At 46.3% G+C, this 22625-nt stretch overlaps 1 protein-coding gene across 3 annotated transcripts in view; it reads right to left on the bottom strand.

The window, feature by feature from the left end:
* MYZAP (myocardial zonula adherens protein) overlaps positions 1-22625 on the bottom strand; it is a 464263-nt gene that overhangs the window by 267264 nt on the left and 174374 nt on the right. For all 3 annotated transcript variants that reach the window (XM_086958378.1, XM_086958376.1, XM_086958377.1), the window contains exon 4: positions 18019-18180. In XM_086958378.1, coding sequence (XP_086814504.1) covers positions 18019-18180 — 162 coding nt within the window. The remainder of the gene's footprint in view (positions 1-18018; positions 18181-22625) is intronic.

The raw sequence follows: 22625 nt of genomic DNA, 5'->3' as shown, positions 1-22625 counted from the left end.
GTCCTCCAACACTCCTATAACACTATACGTCATCCCAATACAGGTGACTCTAATAAAGACCCTGCGGTCTCCCCAGCTGATACAAGGATTATCAACCAACCCGCAATTGGATTTTAAACAAAATGGTCAAGGGCCTCCCTCAAGGCGACCTTGTATGGGGTATCCTGTGGGGCTATCGGCTGAAGCCTCCATATCGGAATACATGTCATGTGTGTCCAATACCCAATACTAGCTTGAGTGAGTTATGATCCAATTACGTCTTGTTCATATATACACCCCTAACAATAAAGATTTGCTTCTGGGATTTACTCACAAAGCGCTCTATGCTCAGTGTTAAGTGTGTGTACATGATAATAGTATGCGTACTCTCCATCTAGGGGATAATCTGCCTTCCATAAAAAAAAGCAATACTCATGTTTGTCAGCCATACAAGAAACTAAGCTTGTTTTGCTGTGGTCCCCTGCAGGGCTGGAAACCGCAATGATTTACCATCGAATGTGGCTACTAGTATTATGTATCTGTCTCAGTAGTCCACAATGCATTCCTCTATCACAAAGTGCACCCCAGGGTTTACCCCTATTAGGGCATCTCTAGCAAACATTGAGTACTTTGTATAATACATTTGCCCTGCCATCTTTTTTCTTTTTTTTTTTTTACTTCAGCCCTGTAATTTTGCACATGGGAGTTTCATGTAGAAACACAAAATCAAGCTCTCGCATTTGAAATATAGGAATATATGCTGTATATTTTTGCTACATTACTCAAAGGTCTGACATTGCAGGTGAGTACGTTGTAAACAGTCATCGTCATTGGGTTGTTTTTCTTTATTTTATGCTCGGTAACAAAAAGATTATGCTAGTTAAAACCCTTGTGTTCTCAATCAATTAGTACCATGCTGTAGGAAGCTGGCTCTGTATATTCTATTCCAAATTGAGGTATAGTGTGCACAGAGTCCAGTGAATACCGAAAGGTAGGCAGAGGTAAAAGTAGATAATTCCTTACTCTCTATTTGTGGTAATGTGGGCGAGCAGTAAAGCTTTATCTGAGGGTTGTGCTAAGAATTTATTGTACACACTCAGTCAAGAAATGATGTCACAACCTCAATGACTGAACTCAGACAAATTTGTTTGTGTAAAAATATTATTTAGTGTTAGTTTATTACTAGAATCAAATCATAGGCAAAATCGTACTCTCAAAGGTAAGGTATCACGAATAGGCATTTGTTATTAACCTGGTTTTTGTTACAGGTTTTTAAACTTTGTAAATAAACAGTTGAAACTACTTTATAGTTAATATGCTCTGCTCCAGCGGTGAGGGCTTAGCACCACAGCGCACTAGTTGATTATTAAATTCTGAAGAAAATGTTCAATCAAGATAGGTGCTGACCCCTCCTGGTCCACTGCATATCGACCACTAAATATATAGAGAGGAGGAGCGCCAAGAAAGTCCAAATCAAATATTGAAAACCTTCTAATAATCAGTCCTCGGGCAGTAGATTCAGTTCAAAGATCTTCTTCTTTATTATATATCAACAGCAATTCATTTCATGCTTGCTGGACTTTATTTCCAATAGCTGAACTGTGATACATAATTTGGATTTAGAAATGAATTGTTGATATATAATAAAGAAGAAGATCTTTGAACTGAATCTACTGTCTGAGGACTGATTATTAGAAGGTTTTCAATATTTGATTGTGTCACGAACCTAAAGCTTTCTTGGCGCTCCTCCTCTCTATATATTTTTCTACTTTATAGTTACTTTACTTACTCAGCAACGTATCTCTACATACCACGCTGGTACATTTCCAAAGAGAAAGGAAGGAAATTAATGGGTTTTATAATACAATTAAAGTTTTGCAGGGTTACTCACAAGACTCTTCGCCTTGAAAGAACAAAAATGAGGTTACGGTCCGTGAGTAGGTCTCGGTCAGATGGACACTCGATTCGCACAGCTAGTGGCACAGAGGCAGCCAGGTGCAGAGTGCAGGAACCACACGTTAGCCAATGGGCTAAGCAAGGTCATTGCTGGGGGAACTGCAGACGAACAGGCCCCCTGTTTGAGGGAACAAAAAGCTCATGGTGTTGAGGCAGGCACTGAAGGGCCCAATGGAGAGCACAAGCACTACACCGCCAGTAGCACAGAGGCAGCCGGCTGTAGGATGCGGTTGCCAGGCATCTTAGGTTTCTCAGTGGAGAACTTCGGTCTTGGTCCAAGCAGCAGATTTGGTCGGGGATTACTGAGAAGTGGTCCGCGACCGGTACGGCGAATGGGGTCTTTGGGAGTTGAAACCCTGTGGCCGCAAATGATCACAGAAGGAGTCAGTCGGGCGGTCGTGGTTGGGCTCCTAAGGACTGCTTCGGTCAGAAAGACGGTCGGGGTGTAGCCTTCGGTCGCGGTTGGAGGGGATCTTCCAGATACAGGCTGCAGGCTCGGGTTAGAAGCTAGTTATGGTTCAGGGGTCACCACAGCCCAGGCTAGGATCGCATGGAGGACTGCCTTGGGGTGTTGGGCCACTCGAGTTCTGTTTGAACTGGTGGTCTCCAGTTGGAATTGGCTTACAGCTTTCTCCAAATAGGGACCTTTGCTTCTAGTCAGAGTAAGGGGGCTACACTCCGAAACTACCCCTGTTCAATCCTGTGGTAGCTTGGCACGAGCAGGAAGGCTTATCTCAGAGTCAGTGTGTAAAGCATTTGTAAACACATACAGTAATACAGTGAAAACACTATAGATTGACACTACATAGGTTTTATAAAAATAAGTTTTCTTTATATAGACTTAACACAAACCCCAAACAACAAAAATCCACAAGTTTCCCACAAAGTACCTTTGGATGAGTCAAGCGAAATAAATGGTGCTCAGGGAGACCGATGCGTCGGTTCCTTGCTTCGCCGAGGCAATGCATCTGTTCCTAAGTGCCTGAGCAAAGTAGGTGATGCGTCTGTTCCTTACTGGAGAAGAGGTGATGCAGCAATCTCGAGGTGTGGCCTGGTTGCGAAGCGACAAAATGGCGCCTTGCTGCGATGCAACGATTCAGTGCGATGCGAGAAGATGACCCCCCTGATGCGACGTGACAACGTGAAGACTATGTGTGGACGCCCCGCGGCCGTGCAGTGACTCTGGAACTTTGGAGCTGCGACAGGCCCTACGACATGCTTCTCCGGTGAGGAGACAGCTACCCTTGCGGTTGCAACACGTTTCTCTGGTGATGCAACGACACACAGCTGTGACGGAGACACACTTCTCTCGTGATGCGACGGCAACCTTTGCGTGGCAACATGCTTCTCTGATGTTGCGACAGCTGCGGATGCGGCACGCTTCTTGTTGAGTCGCGCTTCCAGCTCCCAACATGCAGGCTTCAGCAGACAGAATTCCCAGCAAGAAAATTCAGGGGGAGCTGGTGGTGAAGTCTTGTATCCCTGAGACTTCAGCAGGAGGCAAGCACAGTTCAAGCCCTTGGAGATTCTTTTTCAAGATGATGAAAGTTGCAAATAAAAGTCTTTCTCCTTTCCTTGGCAATAAAGAAACCACCGCAGACCAAACCCAAAAAGCAACACACTGGCACAGGGGAAGTCAAAAACTCCTGCAGATTCTCTCGATCTTCTCCTTGGCAAAAGGTCTGTCTTGATGTCCATAGTGATCTAACGTTCTGGGGTCTGGGTCCCCCTTTTTATACACACAAATCCTTTGTCTCTGAAGGCAGAGAGTGTCTGTACCTAGTCCAAACCAGTTCTGGGTGCATTCTGCCAGTGCACAACTTCTTCCTTTGTCAGTGTGGGCCAGGGTCAGACGCACCACAAGAGGTGGAGGCAGCATTGTGGAAAGCAGGCACAGCCCTATTCAGGCCCAGGTGCTACTAGCCCCACCAATCCCAATGCAGATAGGTCTATTCAGCCTAGTGCAGACTCACACTGCCTCCTGGAGCCCCCTCAGCCTCTGTCACTCACAAACCAGACATGCAATACACAACGTAGCAGAGGCAGGCTGATGGTTAGGCAAGAAAATACCTACTTTCTAAAAGTGGTATTTTTAAACACAGAATGTTAAAACCAACTCCACTAAAAGATGTCTTTTATCATTCTGAGTTCAGGCATACTACATTCGTTTTTAGGTTTTGCCTGGCGAAAGCTGCTCTCTGCGCAGCTTTTTCGCGCAGGCGAAAACCTAATGAGAACTGTAGTGTGGGTTTGGGTCGGCCCTCGTCATTCATTGGCTGGCTCCATAAATGGAGCCTAGCCATTGGACGAGGGGCCTGTCCGTCAATGCCGGAGTAGACTCGGGGGCGTTCCCGAGATTCTTTGGCTTTTGCCGACGTCACGCGACGCCGGGAACGCCCCCGATTCTGGTCCGGCATTGCCGGCACCTGCCTTCCTGCTCTGCGTGTTTGTTCCCGCCCCTGCCCCCCCCGCCCCCCCTCCCGCTCTCCGTGCACCTGCCTTCCTGCTCTGCGTGTTTGTTCCCGCCCCTGCCCCCCCCGCCCCCCTCCCGCTCTCCGTGTGTTCGTTCCCACCCTCCCCTCCCGCTCTCCGTGTGTTTGTTCCCACCCTCCCCTCCCCTCCCGCTCTCCGTGTGTTTTATTTATGCGTGTTCGCAGAAGGGGCATGGGAGGTGAATCTGTCCGTCAACGCGGACCCGTTTTCGTTTTTTTCAGGAATTGTCCCCATCGCCGCCCGGCCCGCGACCAGGAAGTCAGGCAGGCCGGGGGCGGTACTGCGGGACACTCGTCATTCCCCAGGCCGCGCTCTGATTGGCTGCCGGCCCGGGACCTAAGTGGAGGAAGAAGCAGCCTGCAACCTACGCCGGAGACCGAGGAGAGTCCCGAGGAGAGTGAGCTCTCCAGCCGCCGACGAGACCCGGTGAGTGCCTGAGAAGGAAGGGGGAGGCGTCGGGGCACACTGCCGGTGCCCCGTTGGCGCATCTCCGTTCTAACGTTTTTGTTGTTTGGTGGGGGGAAGGTGGGGCTAGGCCTAGGTGGGGCGCGTTGGTGTGCAGCGGGCCGGCTGTAAAAGACCGTTACGCTTCCTGAGCTACCGAAATTCCACTAAGCAGTTAGGCTTGTTGCAGGACAGAAAGTTAATAGCAAAACACAAAAGCTAAGAGATGAAAACCGGCTTGGAGAATCTGCTCGAATATTTGTTTAAATGGGTCGATATCAGCTTCCCTTTCCAACAGATGCATATGGGGCAGATAATGGGCAGGATTTCACTGAAGGCGTGGATATGTGCAAGTCTAAAACAAAGGGGAAGGAATACAGGCGTCCTTGCCACAGTATCTACAAATCGAGTTTATTGCCATAATTCTGTATACATTTATGAATTCTTGAAACACACCTGTTACATTCGTTGGTACTTCTCTGCGCTAGTTGAGTATGTACAGTACACTCGGAGTAATTGTTACAAGATGCCAAATGTTAACAATTAAAACTAAACTTAATACCAGAATTGAGAATGTGTGTTCAGAAACACTTAACTGACTTAATTTCACAATACACTACAGAACACAAAATTGTCGTTTAAAATAATACATAACAATTTCTCGCTCTGTTTACCTTGGTGGATGAAACAAAATGGCTCTTATAACAGGACCAATACGTATCTTCCTCTCTTCTGCAGAGTCCTCAGGGAGTATGCATCAGACACAAAGGATCCAACTGACCCGTATACCATTCAGCAACATAAAAAGCCCAAGTGCATCCATCTCCTGATGGAAGGTTCTGGCAAAGTGTTAAAGCAGCGCATGTAACACGTTAAAGACTATTAAATGTACTTTCCACTGAATCCCTGGCACCTAACATTTCCTTTGTGTATTTGCTGCTGTATGTGTATTCTGTTGCAGTGTCTCTATGTGCCTGTCCTTTTATTTGTATGACTGTCGGAATGTGTCTCTATGTGCCAGTTTGTGGATTGTGCCTGCTTGATTTTATATTTCTGTGTCCGTTTGTTGGTGTTTCTCTGTGCCTGTCTTTCCTTGACTTTGTGCCTTTCCCCAGTGTGTGTCTGCCTCTTCGTGTTTTTGTGTGCCTCTCCGATCGCGTGTCTCTGTGCCGTTTTCTGTCGGTACCTGACATGAAGTATTTCCCTGAGCCCAAGGTTGTGCTTGGCGATGTGCGGGTTGGCCTGTTGTCCGTTTACCAGGATACTTATTTTACCTATCTTATAATGTGCGCAAGAATTTATGTATATATTGTGTGCGGCAATTTTGGGTCTATCATGTGAACGAGTTGTGGTGTACTCGGGTCTACTGATCTTGTTTGTCGCTTCTTGTCTGGCTACATGTGTCTTTTAATTTCTTCATATATTCTTGCGAGCATGTTGGCCTGCATTGTTCCTTATGCTGTGTGCACAAACCATGCTTCCAGGTGTTTGTGAGGTTGTCTTTCTGTCTGAGTGTAACTGACTCTGTTGTGGACTGTGGTATGCATGCGAGTCTGTCTCTGTATTAGTTGAAGCTTGTTGTTTTAGATTTTGATTCCTGAATGCGACACAAGTACACGGATCTCAGCGGGCTGAGTTCTGAGATTTCCCAGTTGATAACTAGTGATTGTGGAACGGTGAAACCAGCTATTACCAGCGAGTTTGGGTGAACTGTTTGGTAAGTAGCGCTCAGGACTTGAGGGATACCCGGGGAAAATGAAATAATGATTACCCCTTTAGGGAACCTGGGTTTGCCATCCTGGCTTTGACGAATGTGCGGTTCTGATTCGAGGCACATGTTTGTTTTTATCTGTCCCTCTTACAGAATTTGTCCCCATGTGACTCTCCTTCATGAGTTTGACAACTCGCCGTTGCCTTTGAGTCATGCCCTAAACCCAGGAAGCTGATACAGTGAGTGCAGTTAGTGCTTACTCTGTGAGAAGAGGTGCCGAGCCTCTGAATACTGTTTTTGAGAACCGAAGGGCTAGTTGGGGTTATGTGCCTTAGCTCCTGACATCTTCCTTAACCTGGTTCACGTTGTTGTATGTGATCCCCTGTCACATAATTCGTTGCTCCACTGTCACATAATTCTTTGCTCCCCTGTGATGCTGTGTGTGTGTGTGATGCTGTCTGTGTGTGATGCTGTGTGTGTGTGTGTGATGCTGTGTGTGTGTGTGTGATGCTGTGTGTGTGTGTGTGATGCTGTGTGTGTGTGATGCTGTGTGTGTGTGTGTGTGTGTGTGATGCTGTGTGTGTGTGATGCTGTGTGTGTGTGTGTGTGTGTGATGCTGTGTGTGTGTGTGTGTGTGATGCTGTGTGTGTGTGTGTGATGCTGTGTGTGTGTGATGCTGTGTGTGTGTGTGATGCTGTGTGTGTGTGTGATGCTGTGTGTGTGATGCTGTGTGTGTGTGATGCTGTGTGTGTGTGATGCTGTGTGTGTGATGCTGTGTGTGTGATGCTGTGTGTGTGATGCTGTGTGTGTGATGCTGTGTGTGTGTGATGCTGTGTGTGTGTGTGATGCTGTGTGTGTGTGTGATGCTGTGTGTGTGTGTGTGTGATGCTGTGTGTGATGCTGTGTGTGTGTGATGCTGTGTGTGTGTGTGATGCTGTGTGTGTGATGCTGTGTGTGTGATGCTGTGTGTGTGATGCTGTGTGTGTGATGCTGTGTGTGTGTGTGATGCTGTGTGTGTGTGTGTGATGCTGTGTGTGATGCTGTGTGTGTGTGTGTGTGATGCTGTGTGTGTGTGATGCTGTGTGTGTGTGTGATGCCGTGTGTGTGTGTGATGCTGTGTGTGTGTGATGCTGTGTGTGTGTGTGATGCCGTGTGTGTGTGTGATGCTGTGTGTGTGTGATGCTGTGTGTGTGATGCTGTGTGTGTGTGTGATGCTGCGTGTGTGTGTGATGCTGCGTGTGTGTGTGTGATGCTGTGTGTGTGTGATGCTGTGTGTGTGTGATGCTGTGTGTGTGTGTGATGCTGTGTGTGTGTGTGATGCTGTGTGTGTGTGTGATGCTGTGTGTGTGTGTGATGCTGTGTGTGTGTGTGTGATGCTGTGTGTGTGTGTGTGTGTGTGTGATGCTGTTTGTGTGTAGGGCTGTGTGTGTGTAGGGCTGTGTGTGTGTGGGGGTGGGCTCTGTGTGTGGCTCTGTGTGCGTGTGGCTGTGTGTGTGTGTGGGGGTGTGGGTGCAAATGCAATAGGTCTCGCATTTGCAAAAGATTAAGCTATTGGCATTGTAAATGACCATGCCATTTATTTATCTGTTTTCAAAACTAACACATAAATAAACAATTTGTCATTTAAAGTGCCAATAGCTCTAACTTTGTCAAAGGCAAAACCGTTGCATTGTACTTGGTATCGAATCCAACAGCGGCCATGATGCTATGGAAAGAAAGGACAAAGCATATTGACCCACTGTTGACACTATGGAAAGAATGGAGGAAGTATCAAAGAAAGACAGGTGGAGCATAAGAACCGCGCTAGGGGATGCTCATCCATGAAAAAGGAGACTGCTGTTCTTTCCATGCCCTCAGAAAGTTCTCTTTAGGCCACAGCCCCCTAGATTTGAAATGGCTTGCTACCTACCATTTTCAGAACAAAGAAAGGGGTGTGGCAGTTATTTTGATGAGGAGAAAAGATAATGGGCCAGAAGGTGTGTGTGTGGGGGGGGCTCTGTGTGGGTGGGGGGCTTTGTGTGGCTGTGTGTGGGGGGGCTCTGTGTGGGTGTGTGTGTGGGGGGGTTTGTGTGTGTTGGGGGGGCTCTCTGTGGGTGTTGGTGTGTGTCATTTGCGAGAGATAAAGCTAGTGGCATTGTAAATGACAATGCCATTTATTTATGTTAAAAAAAAACATAAATAAAAATAATGTCAAGAGCAATGCCAATCGCTCTAACTTTAACAAAGGCAAAACCATTGCATTGTAAATGCTTGTTCTACCATGTTCCCTGTGTCAGTTAGGATTATAAGATATTATAATCAAACTGCCCATTCTGGCCTATGGCGAAAGGTAGCCTTGCAGTATTGTAAAACGAAATTGGCTGTAATTCACTATCAGAACATGCTACACACATCAGGGCATGTCCCATCTTTCACATACAATGCACTCTGTCCTAGGGCCTAAGTTAGGGGTGGCTAATATTTACAAAAGGGAAGGTTTAGGGACTGGTAAGTGTGTGCACTTACCAAGTCGACAGGGCAGTACTAGACTGCACACAGGCTCTGCAATGGCAGGCCTGAGACACACTACAAGCTACTTTTGTGGGTGCACAATCAGTGCTGGAAGCCCACTAGCAGCATTTGATCTACAGGCCATGGGCACACAGGAGCACTGTAATAAGGTCTGCCAAGTAAATAAAATAAGCCAATCATGGAGTCACTAATCCATCACAATAATTTACAACAGGGAGCACTTGCACTGTGGCACTGAATAGCAGTGGCACAGTGCCCAAAGCATCTAACTAGCAAAACATATCAAAAACAGAGGAGACAACAGCAAAAAATGGAAGGGAGACTCAAGCCAATGGTACCAGGTCTAACAGGTTCGGGCTCAGGGCGTTGGATGCAGAGTGGTGAGGGACTCACGTTGTTAGAGTAAGTTGGCCTGGAGCAAGTCAGATGCTCACGGGAGACAAAGTCTTTGGATGGCAAAGGCAAGGCGGGTCCCCCTGGTTCTTGAGGGCTGCAGTACACACAGAGGTTTCGCTGAGTGGTCTGAAGGGAGGACAGGCCAGTAGGGCTGGGGCCAAGTCAGTTGGTGTCCTTCTCATCTTCTCCAACATGGCTCTTCGGTCCTTCTTCTTCTAGTTTCTTCTTGTCTGAGGAGGCAAGTTTCAAGGTTGCCCCATAATACTAAATTTAGTGGCATTACAGGTAGGTACAGGCCGGGACCAATGGGTCTCTTCCTTGGGCTGGTACACCCCTTACTATGCCACCCTCCAGTGGGAGGGGGGCATAAGCCTCCCTCTGGTTGGCTGGGTCCCCCAGTCTTCAAGATGGCAAGGACTGAGAGTTGTGCTTCACCTCGCCTCCCCCCACTTGAGGGGTGGGGTAAGCAAAGGTGGGCACACCTCTCCTAACTTGGTTTTCCTGCTGATTCTCCCAACCAAAGTGGGGGTCAGAACCTGTGGGAGCCAGTAGCTAGGAGCAGCAAATGGCTGGGGTAGCTCACAAATGAGTGGTGAGGCTGTGTGTTTTCATTTATCTTACTGGCATTTATTTTTAATCTACTAGTCAGCTGACTTTTGGTGTGGTTGAACTGTGTGTTTTTATGTACGCTTTGTTTTAATCCCTTATTGTTCGCCTCTTACCTGCTTGGCGTTACTTAGTGTCCCCGCTCCGGTCCACCGCGGCTGAGTGCTGTTTGCGTGGAGGGCGGTTACTTTCACTTCCCTGCTCTGCAAGGGGTGACGCACTTCCGGGGTCGGTGGTGGCGGTACTGCTCCTTAGCTCTTCATTATTTAATCATGCTGAGACCGCGGACGCTCAGTGGGTGCACCGCTGGCGTGCCGAAGACACGCCTAAGGCCAGCCTGTATGCGCCCGTGCACGCCTTGACGTTACCAGATGCCAGACATGCTGCCAGTTCGGCAAGCGGTAAGCCCTTTTACTCCTGTGGCGACCTCTTTGCCATTAGGAAAGTAGTGAGCTCTTGCAGTCATCCTCCACGTAACATACCTGGGGGCCCGTTCTGCTGTAAAAGCTGTGGCATTAATTCCTGGACCATCACCTTGTCCCCCATTTCCTCTCTCTGCTCCAGGCAGAATATCAAACTTTTTAGCCTTAATTGTTGCTCCCTAGCTAAGGGCTTTCCTGATGTCTACGACCTGCTGCAGGATGAATCGCCTTATGTCCTTTTTCTGACGGAGACATGGCTGTCAGCTGACATGGTGGCTGAGCCAGGTTTGGCGCTTCCCCAGGGTTTCAGCATTGTGACTCTCAATAGAGAGTCTAGAGGGAGCGGCATTGCAGTTGTTTTTAAATCCTGCTACACCTGCACTTTTGTTAAAGAAACTCTGGTCGGCTGCGAGTGTGCGCTCTTTGGGATTCCTTTTAACAGTAGCTATACCATGTCTGGGCTACTGGTTTACCGCCCGCCAGGACCTTCTAAAGCGTTTAGATCAGCACTCATCGATACAGTTAATTCCTTGGCAATGAGATCTGCCAATTTTAGCGTTATTGGTGATTTGACCCTGCATCTTGACAGCCCCCATGTCTCAGAAATGGGTATTTTCTCTGCTGACCAATTCCATGCCCACCTCTCTATGAATACACTCAGCATGCCGGATGATCTGGATGCTGCAGACAAAGCACTATCGGACTTGATCCCCTGCCTCAGGACACACTTATTCCTGCTAAATGGTCTAAGTGCAGTAATATTAAATCTAGTCCTTGGTATAATGACAAGCTTGCTACTATGCGTAAAGCACGTAAAAGGTTGGAGCGGGCATGGAGACGGGACTATGACCCGATCCTGAAAGGGTTCTATCAGGCAGCCATCAAGAAGTATCAAAGGGCTATTCAGACAGAACGGGCAGCTTACTTTGCAGATGAGATCAGGAGCATCAGTTACCCCACCAAAAGTATATTTTCTATACTTAAAGATCTTAAATTGGAGGGGGTATCTGCAGCGCCTTCGATAACGTTGGATGAGCAATGTGAGGCTCTTGCCACCTTTTTTGTTAACAAGGTGGAAAACATTTATAAGACTTTCCTCAAGCTGCAATGTTTCCTGACCCTGTGTTTAGACCCCTTCCTACTCACACTCTTGCTGCTTTCCCACTGATCTCCCAGGATGAGCTGTGCTTGCTATGTAGCCAGGTTAAATCTGGCTCTCCTGTTGACCTTATGCCTGATCAATTTATGAAATCGCTACCTGTGCTTCTTACACCTCTGGGTCAGGTGATTAACATGTCCCTGTCTGTGGCAGTCGTCCCTAGGATTTGGAAGCAAGCAAGGGTTGCTCCCCTGCTAAAAATCCCACCCTCAATACAGCTAAACCTGAGAACTTTCGTCCTATTTCTCTCCTGCCTTGGGTATCCAAGATCTGAGGCCTACATAAATTCCATCATGACCGGATTTTTGGAAGATAATAACATACTAGACCCCTCTCAGAATGGCTTTCGCCCGGGCCACAACATGGAGTCTGCTCTCGTAGCTGTGACCGAACATCTGAGGGTAGCACTAAATGCAGGACGTACTTCGGCACTGATTTTATTAGATCTCAGTGACACGGTTTCCAACCAGATCCTGCTGCAAAGGTTGGAAGAGGCTGGCATTGTGGTCTCTTTTCTGGACTGGTTCATCGGTTTTCTCTCTAAGAGGACCTTCCAGGTAATGGCCCCACCTTTCGCCTCCAAGATACATACTATTAAACAAGGTGTGCCACAGGGCTCAGCTCTGAGCCCAACGCCTTTCAACTTGCATGTCCAACCATTAGCAGCTGTGACCAGGAGTAGAGGGTTTACAGCAGTATCATATGCAGATGATACACAGTTGGTAGCAGCACTCTCTGACGATTCAGTGCGGGACGCTCACAAGTTTCGGAGAGATCTCGCTGCTATTGCGGAGTGGATGACTGCCAACTGCCTCCAGCTCAACGCCAGCAAGTCTGAGGTTTTGCTGCTATAGAGAGACTCTGAGGTGTGGAGTGAACGCTGGTGGTCTGCTACCCTAGGCTGTGCACCCACCCCTAAACAGGTGGAGAAAAATCTAGGTGTTTGGGTGGACTCGGCCCTTAGCTTCCAGGTCCAATCTAAAAAAGTGGCAGGGACTTGTTTTGGTATATTGCAGGGGTTGAAACCGCTGTTAGATTGTTTCAATCCGTCCATCAGGCAGGTTATTGTTCAGGCCTCCGCTCTGTAAAGACTGGATTACGCTAGCTCACTCTACCTGGGGACAAACAAGACTGAAATCCTGAGACTGCAAGGCTCCAAAACGCAGCTGCTAGAACTCTCTTTGGCCTCCCTAGAACCTGTTCTACTACCGGTGCTATTCTTCGGCTACACTGGTTGCCGGTGGCCAGATGTGTAGAGTTTAAGTCCCTATGCATTGCTTTGGAAATTTTCAATTTCTCCTTTCCAGGCATCTTGGCCAATCTGTTTTTATCATATACACCCACCCGGCAACTCCGCTCGATGGGTCAACCTCTGGCGGTTGTTCCCAGGGTAAGGAGGGTGTGTGCTGGTCGGCGCTCCTTCTGCACACTGACAGCCAAACTCTGGAATTCTCTTCCAAAACATATCCGCAGCATTAATAACTACCTGGCATTTCGTAGGGCTATTAAAACTCACCTCTTCCCTCCGCTATAGGACCTGTTTTTGTTAGTAGCCTCCTAATTTTTGCTATTAGCGATGAGACGCCCCATTGCCGGGCAGCTGTGCACTTTATAAAGTAGTATAACTTAACATAACAAGGGCAGCAAGCCTTTGAAGCTTCCCCTTTGTTGACCCTGCCCATCCTGGGGGAGGAGGCTTGCACCTTGTCTCAGGATGTGCTTTGTTTCAGGGCTCCGAGAGCAGGAGGTTCTCGACCCAGGGGTCCACAAATATGTCTGGTGGTGGCAGCTGGCGAGCAGCCACTCAGCCAGGACTCTAGATTTAGGTTGTTTTTCAGGGGGCATCTCTAAGATGCCCTATGAGTGCATTTTTCATTAAATCCCACACTGGCATCAGTGTGGGTTTAATGTGCTGAAAGGTTGGATACCAAACTAACCAGTTTTCAGTAAAGCCATTATGGTGATGTGGAGTTCATAATGACAAACTCGCAGACCATATACTCTTTATGGCATTAATGCACTTACAATGTCTAAGAACACTGTAGGGGTACAGGGCTCATGCACGTGTACCTTCACCACTGGTATAGTACACCCAGCCAGAGGTGTTTACCTATGCCAGGGCAGTGGATTGTAGGCAAGGCAAACGGGGATGTGTGCCATGTCGACTCTTCAGTTTGTTCTGCACAAAAACACGCAGTCTGCCATGGCAGCATGTGTGTGTAAAAGTACAGGGCTTCTAAAGTGGCACAATAAGTGCTGCTGCCCTTAGAGGCCTTCCCTGGTCACAGTGCACTTGGTACCCGTGGTACCTTTTACAAGGGACTTACATGTGACTATAGAGTTGCCAGTTGGGTTTTGCAACAGTACAGTTTGGGGAAAGAACATAGGCCCTGGATATCTGGTTGGCAGGAACCCAGGGCATACACAGTGAAAGTACATCAACATTTAAGCAAAAAGTGGGGGAGGGGCAGCCATGCAAGAAGGGGCACTTTCCTACACATGCTAAGAGTTGTTTAATTTACATGCTGTCTATGTTGTAGGCCTTTCACTGAAACCATATATCTACAAAACACCCCATGTGCAACAGAGCCCATGTTCACAAAAATAATGCCTATTTCTTTAGCTGCTGCTATATTCTCCTTCTTTGCTCAAATTTATGCAACTTAAAATTAGAACACTTTCATGCAGAGGGATGCAATTACTATATTACTCGAACCATTAGGCTCCATATGTTTTAGTGCACAAGTTTGGGTTCCAATTTTGCTCAAGCCCACCTTGATGAAATGTTGTATGCTGTGACTGTAGAAAAACAAAAACATTTGAAACATACTGCAGTTATGGCATATATGAGATAAGTCAAATATTTCAATAGGGGAGGCAGGGCAAGAATATAGGTCTCCTCAGGGCACTGGTAAGAAGAGGAGTCAAACTCATGACTGTGAAAATCAATACCCAGAGGGATCAAATCTAAGTTCAGCTCAACTGAAATCCACCTTATCCGCACCTTGAAAGGTTTTCCCAACAGAGAATGGAAAAAATGCCTCCTGCAGAATTTTCACCTTCCTCATCACCTACTTTTACCTCCCAAAATCAACAAAATTAGCAATGACATGGTCAAACCAACTTTTATCCGAGTCGACTCATGTGCAGGAGTGATCTCTTTCTCAAATGAAAGAAGATGGCCCCCTCACTGACCATGTCTATAGCAGAGACCAGTATTGATGATTTGAGATGTAGAAAAATGGGTTTACGAGAGACAGTACAGAATATAATTGTATCCCTATTATTACTAATCAGAAAAGTGAACATGAAACATATGGCAATTCTGGGCCCAAAAATAGTTCAACAGTATTATGAAGAAAAATCCTAGTATTCAGATAGCTGGTCTATGCTAGTTTAAACAGCAAACACAAGCCATGCAAAAATGTTTTTGCATTTGGTCTGCTTGGAGCTTTTTCCTTTTTTTGAAAAAAATTGGGTTTCTGGCTGACTAGGGTATGCACCTAAGCCAGGGAGAACCCACCACTCTAGTCAGGGTAATGGCAGTTACACACCCAGGATAACCCCTGCTTACCCCCTTGGTAGCTTGACAGAGCAGCCAGGCTTATCCCATAGGCAATATATAAAGCATTTGTACATAAAACACACAGTGACAGTAAAAACACTATAAATGGACACCACACCAGTTTATAAAAATAGGCAATATTTATCTAATCGACACAAGATCAAAACGACAAAAATCCAGCTAACACAAGCATATCTAAAGAAATGCAGTTCCTTGATGTCGATAGCACCAAGCGGGGCTATGACGATGTCGTGACCAACAAATCCAACAGTTCAGCCCGATATCAATGGAGCCGAGGGCCAGTAAGTGTGTCGGGGAAGACCCGCAAACAGTACCTTGGAGTTGTAGAGGCCTCGAGGACCTTGCAGTGAAGTGCGGCGGTGAGGCGCCAATGGAGTCGCGAAGCCTCGGTGCTGCACATCAGAGCAGAAGTTGGTGAGTCCTTGAAGTCACACACATTGCAGGTCGAACGCCATGTGATCGAAATCAGGAGTGCTGGCGTTGGCAAGGCTGAGACTCGGTGTTGTTGCGGGTGGTGCGTCGTGCCCGTCATGATGCAATGTCTGTGGCTTAGGCGCAGGCAGCGGTGTGGCATCCATGCTGGAGCACTAGCGTTGTCGTCAGCATATGGCTGCAGTATATTTGAAGGCGGAGAGGCGGCGGCCAATGCATTGGTGTAAGCAGTGGTGTTGGTGACAGTGCTTACGCGCCAGTGAGCCCAATGTTGCCGTGCATTCGAAGTTGGTGCAACAAGGCGTGCCAACGGTGCAGGCAGCGGCATCCAGGTCAGCGAGACACATCATCATTATTGAGACCAGGGCTGCGGTGTTGGCAGGGTTGATGTTGCACTCTCCCAGCGAGCGGTGACCACGACATCGGTGCAGGCAGCCGTATTGGTGACAGCGCCAGAAATCCTTTTCTTCAAGTTACATCCCAGCAAGCACCTGCAATGGTCCAGATCAGGAGTAAGGCCCTCTTGGTAGGTCAGAACTGGAGTTCAGGTGCTGTAGTTGAAGGTGAAGTCTTGAGACTTTTTAACATGAGGCAAGCACACAGAAGCTCTTGGAGAAACCTGGAAAGCAGGATAAAACGGCAAAGTCCAGTTCCTTCGCTGCTCACAAACAGAAGCAGCAACTTCAAGCCAACCCATAAAATCCACACCCAGCAAAGGGGCAGTACTCCTCCTGGCAGCTCTTCAGCTCGTCTTCTTGGCAGAATCTTCAATCCAAAAACGTTCTAAAAGTCTGGGGATTTAGGTCTAATACTTATATCCTTCAAAGAAAAGTCTTTATTGCCCACAAGATCCTGCCTTGCTCTGCCTTGGCTCCAGACACTCTACAGGGATGCAGAGACAGCATTGTGAGAGGCCGGGCACAGCCCTATGCAGGTGTCAGTGACAGTTCCTCCCACCACTCTAGCTCAGAAAGGCCTATCAGACTGGTGATGGGTCATGGGGATATGCAGGGCACACCTATGCTTCCTTTGTGTGACCGTCAAGAGTAAATACACAAAAAAAACAGCTGTCAGTCTGAACCAGACGCGGATTCCACGGGCAGGCAGAAGCACATGATGGCAAAGCACAAAAATGCCCACTTTCTAAAAATTGCATTTTTAGATGTGGTTTTAAATCCTGAGCTCCGAGAGCCCATTTTCCAACTCTCTAGATCTTCCCAATGGGAATTTACACCTGTAAAATGTTACAAGGCAGCTTCAGTGCTAACCTATAGGGAGAGATAGTCCTAACAATAGTGAAAAACGAAACTGGTAGTATTTCACAATCAGGACATGTAAAACAAACCAGTACATGTCTTGCCTTTCACATACACTGTACCCTGCCCATGAGGCGTCCTTGGGCCTACATTAGGGGTGCCTTCCATGTAAGAAAAAGCAAGGTGGGCCTGGCCAGTGGGTAAACTTACCAGGTCGATATGACAGTTTAAAACTGCAAGCACATACACTACAGTTGCATACCTTTGGTTTACAGGTCCTCTGCACAAAGAGTGCACTGTACTAGGCACTTACCAGTAAATCAATATGATAATCAATTACCATTACAATTTACACAGAGAGCATGTGTACTTTAGCACGGATTAGAAGTGGTAAAGTGCCCAGAGTCCTAAAGCCACAAAAACAGGTCAGAACAAATACAGGAGGAGGGCAATAGATTTGGGAACAGCCCTACAAAGAAAGGGCCAGGTCCAACACTTTTCAAAAAGCAAGACCTATTGGATTGCTGTTTCATTGAAAGGGAATTTCCTATGTGGTGGAGCAATGCATAAATGTGACTACAAGGAAAAGCAACAAACATGATTATTGATTAATATAGGAATTATTTTAGATTAGGTGTTCATAGCTACAATTGATGTTTTTCCTAATGATCTTGAGGAGAAAGAGGTCACAATTACACACATTGTTATCAATGTATGCGTTCCATGTGAGACACCATCAGTGATGCGAATAGCTTCTGTTAAGCAGTCTATGAATGACACAACCATCCCATTTGGTTTGAACATATTTGATACAGATTTAGACTTTAGATGCTTAATGTCATTAACTTATAGTTGATCCTTCAATTATATACTCCTGGGTTTCATGTTCCTCATTACTTCCTATGTACAGATAACTAAAAATCACCACATGCCCTCCTACTAAAGAATCTAATTTTGCATATAAACCCTAGAATATTTTTCTTTTGAAGAGGTTTTCATTATTATACAGACATGTACATATTACAAGCTAGATATGAATTTTGCTTTGGAATAATCGTGTGACTCACATCTTTAATGTAGTTCATCTCTTCCTTTAGCTGATGAGTAGACCATTCATAAACAACCACTTCATTCTGATGCTTATTGTCCGAACGATGTACAACGCCATATACCATACCATGAGAAGGTGAATTGGATGAGGACCCCTCTTTTGGTACTGTGTATAGGTGCTGCAAAACCAAGAAATAAATGTTAAATGAATATAGCAACCAAACAAAATATAACATACTTTAGCAATCAATTTGTGAATAGACAAAAAAAATTAATCTCCTGCAGGAAGGAGAAAGGGATTCGCTTTGTAAATATTAATAATATACCAATTAATTTAATCGTGTGTAATTATTTTTATGGTACTAAATGTGGAGGCTTTAATGTATTTGGCTCTACCAGCAAGGTGAGAAATGGCATGTAAAGTTGCGGATATAATGTTACGTTACGTTACGTTAAAAGTATTTGTACAGCGCACGTTCACCAACGGTTTCATGGCGCTCTTGACATAACGGCAGCTAGGGTGGAGGAGTTACTCTGGTATTGACTGAAACAGAAAGGTCTTCAGGAGTTTACGAAAGTGATCGTAAGTGGGACAGAGGCGGAGTGCAGTAGGAAGGGAATTCCAGGTGGCGGGTGCCATGGCAGAGAAGCTGAGGCCACCGTGCTTTTTCCGCCTGGTTTTAGGGATAACCAGGAGGTTGTGAGTAGCAGAGCGGAGGTCCCTATGAGGGACGTACCGTGTCAGGCAGAACGAGATGAATGCTGGGGCTGAATCAGATAGGGCTTTGAAAATGACACAGCCAAGTTTAAAGATGCAGCGTTTGGTGATAGGGAGCCAATGGAGACTACGCAGAAGAGGAGTGACATGCTGGTATTTCGGCTGGCGAAAGATCAGGCGACTGCCTGATTTTGAACAAGTTGCAGCCGGTGGAGGTGGATAGATGGTATCCCGACATACAGCCTGTTAGCATAGTCGAGTCTGGAAGTGATCAATGCTAGGATGACTAAAATCAGAGCATCTCTAGTGAGGAACCTACTGATCTTACGGATCCGCCTAAGGTGGAAAAAGCAGGATGAGGTAACGGCATTGATTGGAGGCCTCATGGAGAGGTCCTCAGAAATGATCACCCCCAGACTCTTCATCGTGCTAACTGGGTTAGGTGGAGTCCCCAGAGAGGAGGGCCAAAAGGTGGAATTCCACGGATTAGTGGAGCCCCCAACTAGTACCAGCTCAGTTTTTGTAGGGTTTAGTTTTAGCTGACTGTGGAGCATCCACTCAGCGATGTTAAGCATGGTGGATTGAAAGTTGGAACAGGAGGAAGGAAGGGGGTCAATGGGAAAAATTAACTGAAGATCATCTGCGTAGTTAAAAATGGTGACCGGAGTGTTACGGAGGGAAACAAGAAGGGGCTGAAGGTACAAATTAAACAGTAAGGGTGAGAGCGCGGAGCCCTGAGGGACCCCGCAAGTAAGGAGTGAATAGTGTGCAGAAAAGGTAGATAGATGGACTGCTTGAGTACGATGGCTCAGAAAGGATCTGAGCCATTCGAGGGCCACCCCCTGGATGCCGGCATTGCTGACACGGTCGATCAGGATGGTATGATCGACCGTGTCGAATGCAGCCTACAGGTCCAAGAGGACAAGGGCCTGGGAGATGTTGTTGTCGGCACCTTTCCTCAAGGCATCCATGACGGCTACTATGACCGCCTCGGTGGAGTGGAGGGGTCGAAAGCCAGCTTGTTGGTTATCCAGGAAGGAGGAATTCTCTATAAAGGTACTCAGGCAGCGAGTGACATAAGTCTCAAGGATTTTGCCCAAGTAGGGAAGGAGGGAAATAGGGCGGTAATTACTTAAAACGGTGGGGTCAGCATTGGTTTTCTTTAAAATGGGAATAACAGCTGCCTGTTTGAAGGAACGGGGGACCTCCCCAGTAGCGAGAGAGGTGTTGAGCAAGGCTAATGGGGGGCCAGGGCATGACAGAAAGGCTTCTCTAAGGATCTGAGGGGGGCAGCAGTCATTGGGTGAGCCTGAGCTGACTTTGCGAAGAAGAGCGAAGAATTCATCTTGAGAAATTGGTGGGAGCTGAGTCAGGCGGCTAGAATTCATAGGGGGAGGGGGTAAGGGAAGAGGTGATGAGGGGGGGAATGTTATCTTTGATGGTGGAGATTTTGTCTATAAAATAGGAATTCAAATGATAAAGAGTTAAAGAGGAAGAGGCAAGGCAGGGAGAGATGAGGAGTCCATTTTGGGTTAACATTTTGAATCAGCCGTTAATGTTTTCTTTGAGTGAGTTGAATTCAGGAATTGTCCTTAAACCATACATAAGGTCACTGCAGAGTTGTCCTCTGATGTACAAGTAACATGTATGATACTTTATGAGCGGAGTGGGGATTATGTGTAATATTTATTAAATATGCACACTTTTCACAAAATTATGCATATTACATTGTTAGAAAATCTCTCCTTTTCGCATGGTCAACCCAAATGTTTTGATGAATTTTATTGCTGGTTTTTAGACGCTGCACACTGGGGCACAGCTGTCCAGTGCCCAGTGTGTCTGCTCTTATTCATAAAACATGTTGAAATTAATTAAATACGCTACTCAGGGATTAGCTAGCTTATAACACAATAGTATACGATGTAGAAGCTGCAGGGAAAGTTAAATGACACCTATGGACTGCATCACTTAATGTGCCATCTACTAGCGTGACTAGGAAACATAGCTTCAGGTGTACCATTGTACCCTCACTGCCACAGTTAAACCTGCAGTATGACTTGTTAAAATAACCATTTATGACAGTTAAACCCCCTGTTTTAAATATTATTAAGTTGCCCAATTGTAGGTCTTGTAGCAGACAAGGCAGTGGGCAGTGTATTTCAAAGTGGAACATGTAGAAAATTAATGCCAATATGTCCCTAAGTTACAAAGGATATGAACAATCGCACTCCTTGAGTCAATTTGTGTAGTAAATCCAGGTGATTATGTGGGTAGGTGCGGCTGGGTAGCCCCTCCTGAGTTTGAGGGTGGTGAGTAAACGCTGTTAATGCGTTATCCCAACAGTGGGCAACGTCACCTAGCTGCACTCTGGGGTACTTTTCAATAAGGTCATTCCACTTCAGAAAAGTTCAAGATATGCTACTTTTCTTTTATTCTTATTTTATTACTGCATTTGATTCTTCATCATTATTATTGCTTTCATCATAATCTTTCCTTGTGTGCCCAATGCATTTCGGGGCTTGCCCTTCTTCAGGGTACTTTATATATTGTGTGAATTCAATCTGCTTGTGTGTTCCTAATGGGTTCATGAGGGTAGATATTGACGCTTGCACAAGAAACACTGGAGGTATTCTACTAATGGATCGGTTCCGTACCGTCCGATGTCGTTTTACAAATTGCAAGAGGTGTAGTGGCGTTCCTCCTCGGGACCCACCATTGCTTTTAACCGATGAATACCTCCTGTGTTTCTTGTGCACGCATGCATATCTACCCTCGTGAACCCATTAGGAACACACAAGCGGATTGAAATCACACAATATATAAAGCCCCCTGAAGAAGGGCAAGCCCCGAAATGCATTGGGCAAAGTTACAAAGCCCATACAGCTATTTTCACTATGGCAAGCTTAACTGTACTATGTAGAGGTGCAGATTAAAATACTAATCCTGCTAACTCAGGAATGGGACCCATTAAAAATAGTTAAACCACTATTTTCAATAGTTATTAAAAATAAATGGTCACTGTCTCCCCATGGCGCACCTGGCAGTGACTCCCTTTTCCCCACAGCCATCTACCCCTCCCCTTGCCAAGGGGGCTCTTCTCTCCCTTTGTTGAATCCTTTTTTTTTCTATTTCTATTCCGCTCTTCTTCTCTTTACTGTCTCAGTCTTCCTTTCTTTGGTTATCTTTGTTTGTTTTAATATGAAGCACCGATTGTCTTTTTTAATACTGCAATGTAATATAGCTACTGTCCGGATTGGGATACCACCCAGGATGTAGGAGTTCAAGTCACTTCACCTTTATTGCATGCTCAGTCACATTGCTGTGTCACCTTTTTACTGGTCATTCAGACTCAGTATGGGCAGCCTTATTTGGATCTTATTCACGAGCCCCCTCAGACTCCGGCCCTTTGGCCTTGTGGCTTCTGCCCTGGGAGGACTCTATATCATGCTTTATGTTAACTCACCCTGTTTGATGGGAGGGGACTGTTTCGATGGGTAGAACTATGCCCCTCTAGAATACTTCCCTCCCTAATCTGTGATGTTTCTTTATTGTTATAATTGTAGTGATGTGCAAGTACGCTTTGCTTGACTTCAATAAACAGAATTTAAAAAGAAAAAAAATGATATGTTAGATTTTTAATATATATTAAGAAAAGGTAACTATTAGAAAGTTACCCTTTACCTGCCTACGATTTTAGTGGACTAATTTGTATTAGCTTTCCAGCTACTCTCATCCTTGAGGTATGGAATTCCCCCAGGAACACACAATAGGCTGACCTGGATGGTAGATGTGAATTCTCAGACCTCGATAGAATGTGCAGTGTTGGGGCTGTGCCCCTCCTGTGGCAACCAAGTGTCAAATCCTGCTCAACAGGTCTGTCTGAAGAACATGTAAAAGTTCTGCCCC

This window comes from Lissotriton vulgaris, chromosome 2_1 (genome assembly GCF_964263255.1).
Source record: "Lissotriton vulgaris chromosome 2_1, aLisVul1.2, whole genome shotgun sequence".
In the NCBI taxonomy this organism is placed as follows: domain Eukaryota; kingdom Metazoa; phylum Chordata; class Amphibia; order Caudata; family Salamandridae; genus Lissotriton; species Lissotriton vulgaris.
The sequence above is the reverse complement of the archived record's forward strand: the minus strand, read 5'-3'. Positions and strand labels throughout refer to the sequence as shown.